Source organism: Anopheles ziemanni, chromosome 2 (genome assembly GCF_943734765.1).
Source record: "Anopheles ziemanni chromosome 2, idAnoZiCoDA_A2_x.2, whole genome shotgun sequence".
Classification (NCBI taxonomy): Eukaryota; Metazoa; Arthropoda; class Insecta; order Diptera; family Culicidae; genus Anopheles; species Anopheles ziemanni.
Window position 1 is genome coordinate 30121643 of NC_080705.1, and position 8476 is coordinate 30130118.

At 47.0% G+C, this 8476-nt stretch overlaps 2 protein-coding genes across 2 annotated transcripts; one reads left to right on the forward strand and one right to left on the reverse strand.

Annotated features, from left to right (window-relative positions):
- Positions 1-102: 102 nt before the first annotated feature.
- Positions 103-3042, reverse strand: LOC131291282 (stress-activated map kinase-interacting protein 1). Its single transcript, XM_058320474.1, has 2 exons — positions 2629-3042; positions 103-2496 (listed from the first exon to the last, which is right to left on the reverse strand). Exon 2 carries the CDS (start codon positions 2493-2495, stop codon positions 801-803), a length of 1695 nt encoding a protein of 564 aa, XP_058176457.1. The 5' UTR covers position 2496; positions 2629-3042; the 3' UTR covers positions 103-800.
- A 662-nt stretch (positions 3043-3704) lies between these two features.
- Positions 3705-6369, forward strand: LOC131294933 (cyclic AMP-dependent transcription factor ATF-6 alpha). Its single transcript, XM_058322988.1, has 5 exons — positions 3705-3803; positions 3902-4303; positions 4355-4926; positions 4995-5161; positions 5238-6369. The coding sequence occupies exons 1-5, from the start codon at positions 3785-3787 to the stop codon at positions 6367-6369; spliced, it is 2292 nt and encodes a 763-aa protein (XP_058178971.1). The 5' UTR covers positions 3705-3784.
- The last annotated feature ends 2107 nt before the right edge of the window (positions 6370-8476 follow it).

The window sequence follows — 8476 nt, forward strand, 5'->3', positions numbered from 1 at the left end:
GTTACCAAGAGAATTTTTTGCTTATGGCGCACTGAACACACTTGATCTGGCTTGTGGTGTTTTTTAGTTTTTTTTTTTTTCATATGTACTCTGCAATGCTGCACTTGACTCGATCGTATGGTTGTTGCTAGTTGTATGAGGAAAAAAGCTTTTTAAATCTATTTAAATAATCTTATCTTTAGAAAAACAGAACACTTTTCATTGCACTATCTATCATGCGGCTGACGCAGCTTGCGCGCGCTCAACTGTTATCGTTAGACATGTGTTGGTTTATGTGTTGTGGCTGTGAATTGGCTAGCGGTATCCTGTAGCGATTCTATTGAGTCTTTTTTGTTTCCATACGTGGGGTGAAGAAGTCGGCAGCATCGATCGCAATCATGATCCGCGGTGGAATGTCCCTTGAAATGAATCACGGAACAGTAGTCTCTGTGGGAGTTCCACAGTAGTTTGAGAAGTGGTTTCGAATGACCAAAGGTAATGGCAGTGGGTGGTGAACCTAAGTATTGTATAATAAAAATAAATATTAAAGCTTCATCGTGTTATATGTGGTGGTTGAGGTTTTCGTGGGCCAGCTCCACCGAGATCACGATGCTCGAAATGCGATCGATGTGCTCTGGTGGGAATGGATAAAATAAATAGCGTTCCTCCTGTCTCCCTGTTTATGATCGGTAATGAGTGTGAATGAATGAATAAAAATTCTTTATGTGATGAGCACATGATGGCAGTTGCTTGGAAAATTGTATCCGTTCCTTTTGCTTTTCTCCTTCAGAGAACTTTCTCTCACTTCCTCCAGCTATACACTACGCACTGTTGGGTGGTCTTAGGGTTCCCCGTCTTCGCATGTATTCGCGCCGCACCGGACTTAACCTAACCTCGAGAATATTGTTCACTTTCTCGACAATTTGCTCCGCCGTGCCCGGGTCCGTTTCGATATCGTAGTGTTTGAAAGAAACGGGTGCCTCCATAGGGCCTCCCGACATGCTGCCACCAACTCCGGGACTCACGATTCCGGACGCGCAGTACACCAGCCGGACGAGCGCTTTCGCGGCTTTACGATCGATGATCGAGCAGGCGGCCACCGAGTCCATCGTATGGTAGGCGGGTTTTTGCCGGTTCCAAAATTTGCTCGCCTTCTGCGGCGTCGGATCAATCTCGAACCGATCGCCCGAAATGCCCAGCTGCACTTCGGTCTTCAAGCGCGACTTTTGTATGACGTACACCTGAAACGAGCGGTAAAGCGGCGCCTCAATTTTCGACGTGTGCCCTTTGATGCGATCGAGATCTTCCCGCTGCTGATTGCTTATGCGCTGCGCGGTGCTAAGTTCACCGGCCGATGCAATGGTCGTTCCAAACGTGGCACTAGCCGGTCGCGCGGTTGCCATTGTCGTCGTTGGGCCGGTCGGGGTCGTGATTGTAGTAGCGGCCGTTAAACTTGTCCTCCGTTCCGTGCTAAACCCGGCGAATCGCAACGAATGGCCACTGGCGGATGTTGGCAGTGGTGTGTGACTTGCACTACCGGAAACACGTCGTTCGGCGAGCGCAAGATGAGTAAACCGGAACTTCGAACACGGTTCGTTGAGATCGAGTGGAGGAAAATCCATGTCCACCTCGCCGTCCTCCTCGGTCATGTAGAGCGCGTAGTTGTCCACGGATCGTAGCACCGTATCCGGGTACGCCACGGTACACTTGTAGCAAATCAGCCCTATAAACTCCTGTATCTTGGCAGTGGCGTGTACGCGTACTGGCAATGGAAAGGCACGCTGCTCCTCGGGGAGCATGGAGAGGAATATTTTAAACGAACGCGTTGGCATTTCGGTATGACCCGTGCCATCAAACTTCGCGTACTGGAGGAATTGATTCTGTGGCAAATTCGGAAGAGCATTCATCTGTTCGCTCAACATCGAGGATAGGAGGTCGGCATGGGCCGGAATTGCCGCTGTCCGTGGAACCGGGCGCCGCTCGAATAGGGGATCGTCAGTGCTCGTACCACGCGCTGCCAGTGCCGCATGATCGTCCATTTTCACGCACTTTATTCGTGCCGCCTTTCGCCGAGCGATTTCTAACTTTTCTAGCTTTTGCGCTGTATTCGAACGCTGCCTATGGAAACCACCGGCCTCCTGATCCATCTGGATCTCGTACGATTGGGCAAGCGCATCGCCATCCTCCTCGTCCGTATCGTCCAGTCCGGGGTACGAGTAGAAGAACTGATAATTGACCCCAAACCGTTCCTCCGGGTGCCACCGTCGGCGATACGCTGCGTTTCTCGATGCCGCTCCTGGTCTTCTCGATGATGGTCCCGGTTTGGGTTCTATTTTGGAACCCTCGATAGCATCTTTCGCTCGCAGTAGAGCCACGGTTTGACGTTGTTTCCTAGCGAACTGCTGCGGTATGTCCTCCATCACCATCACCGTTTCGCTGACGCCCGTGTCGTCGGTAGAGATGAAGGAATTCCGTATGTGCGACAGCAACCAGTGAGCATTGTTGTAGGTCGCCATCCTAAAAATGAAACCAAAACAATCGTTGAATCACAAAACCCTAAGGCGCAATTACGGTAAAAATTATCGATCGACTGCTACTTGAACAAGCACTACATGAATGAATTTACTACCGATCGTAGTAAACCAGCACCTAGACTAAGGTGTCACTCTCGGGCACGGTGTGGAAGACGAATGTGAAATCAAAAACACGCTTGCTGCGCGGTGGTGCGTACTCGCCGCTGACCCGTTTTCCGTGATTATCTAAGTTTAGCCTTCATGATGTGATGCGCGCTTCCTTTTCAGGTGATGCGTTTGCTGATGCGTCTGCTGACCAACGACGGGCGCGGGACGACCATGCATCACGAAACGGGAAACCGGCGGCCGTCTTGCGCTAGGTCGTCACTATATTTACAACCAAACGCACTGGCAGATCATAAACAATTGGTTACTCGGCGAGGTCCGCGTTCGAACGGGACGAAACGTCGCGAAAACTAGACCGACACAACACGTACACTGGACGGATACCATACAAATAGAAGGCTCGGAGCTCGCCGGCACAACACGGAACACTCGATAATGTGAGAAAAGGTCGTTGTTGACTAGCGAGGCGTGCCGAAGCAGGGAAAACTCTTCGCGACGTATTCCACGACTCCATCAAAACAATCACGGTATATAGAATTATTTGAGTGAAGATGTACATGATGATGTACACACTATCAGGATGTGTAGCAGTGTGTGAGGAATCCAACACATGCAATTCAAACACCGATCTGGGACCTGGGGTTTATATGGAGACTCACCAATCCTATTGTAGAATTCGGTTTGATTGTAACTAACACATTCACATCCACTCTCTCCCAAGGTATATAGAATTACTTGTCTTGAAACCAAAGTAAGCACAAATTACCAGGTTCCGTCGAAAACAGTTAATTTGTTTTCACGAATGTTAATGTTTAACTTTACTTTAGGAACCGCTAGACACCTCGCTTCAACCGCACATTATACAAATAACTTATTAAACAAAAAAACCAAAGCAACATTTATTCATTTGAATTTTAAATTTTACCAATTACCACCACGCAGGAAAAAATAAGAAAAAATGGCAACTCGGTGACATTTGATTGTTATGCTAGATCTTGTGTCAAAATAAAGAAACTTCGATACAGTCAAAAGCCGAAGAAAATTGCAGAATAATTGTAAAAGCAGATAGGAGCCGAAAGTATAGTTTTTTAATGGCATCTAGTTGTGTCTAATGCGTGCTTTTAAAATAAAACCACCTACGACCCAACACACAACAGCTATCCAAAATGGACACATCCTTTGGAGGTACGATTCAGCGTTTATTTTATCAACAACAAAAAGTGTGCTATCGTTGCTGGGTAAATTTGCAAATAAACAATACCCCGTATACTTACCCTTTGCAGGCAATGCCATATACGATCTTTCCCTTGAGCAAGGGTACCTTTCCTCTGCAATGTACGGAAGCGGACCCCTCTGTGCTGGCTTCGGCGAGTACGAAGCGAATGACCTCCTGCTGGACCCGGAACCTAGTGTGTGCAATACGATCAACGAACTTTCTATGGAAACCTTTGGATGTGCGCAGTATGGAGAGTTTATAAATCCGGATGATTTCTTAAATGACGTGCTCAAATCGGAACCGGAATCATGTGACACATCACCGTCGAGCCGGGATACGCCGTCACCTTCCGGCAGTCAACAGAGTTGCGAATCGTTGCCATCTTCCGGTGGATTCGATGGGTGCCACGTGGTGCCAATGCATTTGGAAAGTCCTCCCATATCCCCAGAAGCTTCAATCAGCCCCACGGATAATCGGTGTTCAGGATCATCGCCATCACCCTCCGTGACGACCGGATCACACACCGTATCAACTACCAGCACTGCATTGGGTAGCTTACGCAGGGTCAAAGCAACCCCAAAAAGCAGCATGTCTAACAAAACTATCACCAAGAAAACAATTGTTCTGTCCGCAAAGGACTACAAAGCATTGCTAGCGAACATGAAACAACAACCTTCAAACAACACCATCCTGCTAAAGGCAACTCCGACGAACAAGCTTCCAATAATGCCAACAGCGAATGGATTTAAGGCTACAAGTTTCGTCACTTCTAAGCAGGACAATCCTCCCGTTTTACCAAAACCGCAGACAACAACTCCCTCGATGAATGGAACTCACAAGAGCAAGGAGAGCCCAACAATCACTGGAGATATTTCCTCGCCAAGTGTAAGTCCTTTAACCGTTCCCATGATTTTGGCATCAGGTGTAAATATCTCCGAGCAGACGATCGACGAAAAATTGCTCAAGAAACACCAGCGTATGATCAAGAACCGTCAATCCGCCATAATGTCTCGGGTAAAGAAAAAGGAGTATGTGACATCCCTGGAGGATCGCATACAGGCGCTTACTAACGAGAACGAGCAGCTAAGAGTGGTAGGTTTCCGTAAATAAACTGATAACATCGATAGTAGGTAATGACAAATTCTTTCATAAATCCGTAGGAAAACGCTAATCTCTTGGAAAGACTGAAGGTTGGTTGTTCCTGTGTAGCCGGCAGTCTTCTTATTGGAAGCTCGTCTGCAAAGCATGTGACCCCAACAGCTCGCAAAAATGTTGCCATTGTGTTGGCGATGTTGTTTATGGTTTCGTTGAATTTTTATCCAATTGGGTATGTTATCCGTAGGAAAGGGATATTTTAAAGTGATTCATTGTGATAAAATACATCACATTTTTTTTTTCCTTAGAAACTTGTTAATGAACAATGAACGAGTTGGATTTGACGACGATACGTCCCATGGGGAATCGGTACATCATTCTCGTGGTCTCCTGTGGATTAACGAAACCACGATACCGACTGGGTCCGAGCGCACATCATACCACCTCAACATCACCGCGCTGGACGAACTAACGAAAAAGGATTCGGCCCCATTGTTTCCCTCTATAGAGTGTCCGTTTTACGTGAACCAAACGGAAAACATACGCCTCGCTAGTGAACTTCGTCGGTGGATCGGAGAGAACGGGTATAAGAACCTTACCGACGGCAAGGGCGAGGCGGACCTTAGCATCGATACGTTCGATAAAATGTTCCGCCTAAAGGACGCGATCGATTCCATGTACCGGCAGATGAAGGACATCAGCGTGCAGATGAAATCGTTCGAGCGGCGGCAGAAAAAAGTGGCGGCTCTCTCGGAAAAGCAAAAACTTCGAAAGCTAAAGCACACTGCGTCCGGGCAACGCGAAATGACCCCGTACCAAGGACGGTTACACAAGCAGCACGATCTGGACCTTTACTACCCAAGCGTCAACATGAAGTATGCGGAGTTTTTCGAAGAAATTGGCCGGCGAGACGATACCTTTTACCTGGTTTCGTTCAGCGAGGAACATTTGTTACTACCCGCCTTAGCGTACAATAAAACGAACCGTCCACGGATGTCACTGATGCTGCCGACCGTTGCGGCCCCGGGTGGAACGATGGGCAATGGGACAAATCGAACGGACAAGATCACTCTCATGCAGATCGACTGCGAAGTGATGAACACGTCCGTCATTCAGATAAGGGAGAAAATGATTCCGGGTGATTTGCGACCGCACGGCGGAGGGGAAACATCAAAGGGAAGGGCAAATGCTTTTGGTGGTGATCGAAACACAACGACCACAAATCCCCCAACTGGGCCTTCCAATCAGACGAACGATAACGCGAATCGTCGGACGGATCGTAAAGGAAGGATGGTTCGCGATCTGCGCAGTAACTTATCCTCAACACCGGCAAGAATTAACCGAAAAGAACCAGCCGTACATCATCAACATGCCCCAAGTAGACCTTTTTTTGTTGAGCGCATGAATGAACACCTGAAAAGCGAACATCATGTAAATTGAACTGAAACTGAGCCGTATCGCATTCGGAAGAATCGATTATGCGAGCTTTTTCCGCCGGAGTTCTCGATCTCAGAACGACACAGCAGTTCAATATGACGCCGTAATCATAGATTCATATACAACATTGCTGTATTTCAAGGACATTTTTCGAACGGAATAATTACAATGCACAAATGGTTAGGTTAGCTTTTTCTCATTCCGTTCCATTTACCCGTTTACTAAAAAATCCACAAAATACTAAAACAAATCTACGGTGCTATCAACCGTTTTTATATCACTCGAAGGGACAACGCGTTGCAATAACATAAACATTAAACATAACTATTCTGTGAGGTCTAAGATTTAGTTGTACACGTAGAATAATATAGGCTAGGAGCTGTTTCGCTAAATTTATAATTTTGTTATAAAATATTGTAGGATTTCGTTTGTTGAAAGTTTGTATGGCGCCGCAAACAATCTTTGGACTGAGTAGAGCGCTTGTGGAAAATGTTTAGTAGTAACAACTTGTGAAACAAAATTAATCAATGCCAAGGTAATAGCAGTGTTGCTGTGGAAAATTTAATAAAATAACTAAGGAAAAACATTTCTTTTTATTTGTTTTCATTGGCCAATAAGCTATGATTTCGGAATCACCTACCACCTACCTTTCATTATTTTCTGATTAATTCGTGTGATCGTCTAACCAAACTGTGATGGTGATTACGAAGGCTTATCTGATTCTATAACGACGCGCCCGGGAAATCCGATGCAATGAACCGAATTGTCTAGGCCTAATTTTTCCTTCCGTTCCCGTCGTGAATACTGCTCTCGAATGCACGAGACCACGAGGGTAGCGGGTTAATCGGTTTAAATGCCACCGGCAATCCCGCTCGTGGATCACAATCAACGTTGGGCGGCACCGGTGACATACGGTCTAATCCGGTGGCTTCTCCGTCTACCGTTGCCTGTCCGATCGATCGATCGATCGAAGAGCCGCGCCGTGGTAGCAATGCAGTAGGCCATAGGTTGAACCTTCGTTTCGTTGCAGGCCGGTAATCCCTCGGGAGGGCTAATTAATTTCGTCCGAGCGCCATCGATAACATCGTGGCCACCCACGGTGCGATACCCCGGTCGATCGAAAGGGATCGCGTAAGGGCGTTTTGGAAATTTATGATCGACTGATTTTCGTTAACGCCCAGTCCCGTGCATCGAGATCCACTGTGCGTCGGCTCCACCCCGTTGCCAGGGAACCAGCACGGCACGCTGTTGTTCCAGGGTGGCCTGTAAGCGACGTACATGCCATTGCCATGGATACGAAGCAACGATGCTGCCGATCGCCGACTGTGGGGCAATCACTTTTCGGAAGGAACGCGATCGCGCACGCCACGGGGACCAATATCGATACCTCCGGGGCCGCTAGAATCCCGTTGGAATAGGTGTGACCCATTTTTTCCCCTCCATTCTGCGTACGCGTCGTGGTGGCGTGTAACGGTTGGCCGACTGGGGTGGCCGCTGCATGATGAATGGGTCGATACGGCGTGTCGGTAGTAATTACATCGGACCGCTGATAGCGCCCATTCTTGCGCCAATGCTAATTCTGAACAATGCAACCGGTGGTGGACAGCGGACGAGTTGATTGACAAGCCGGGGAGTCACCACTATGGGAGTTTACGAATGTTGGAACACGTGCTTTAGAATATTACGCTTTATTGCTTCAACAGATTTTGCAAATTATTTAACGTATGTCAGGCCTATTTTGTAGAGTGATTGATGCTTACATCTAAAGACATTAGAAAATTATTTAATTGCCTTCAGTTTGGGAGGTATTAAAACATGCCAAATTGTTGAATATTATTCATTATCATTACATAAGGATATTTCAAATTTATGTGAGTTTATAAATAAGAGTACCACATGTTATATACATCATATCATTAATAATTTGACTTCGGATAACATTTGCAGAACACACCGTGCCAAATTGCATAACCTCGATAGGGATCATGCAATGCAGCACATCGGACATCTGTCGAGGCTTCTGGCTTCGTCGGAGTATCAAGGGGTTGGCTCGAGTAAGACGGTTTTCCTCAGGATTCTTTCTCTCAATTTTCTTACCACGATCTGGTTT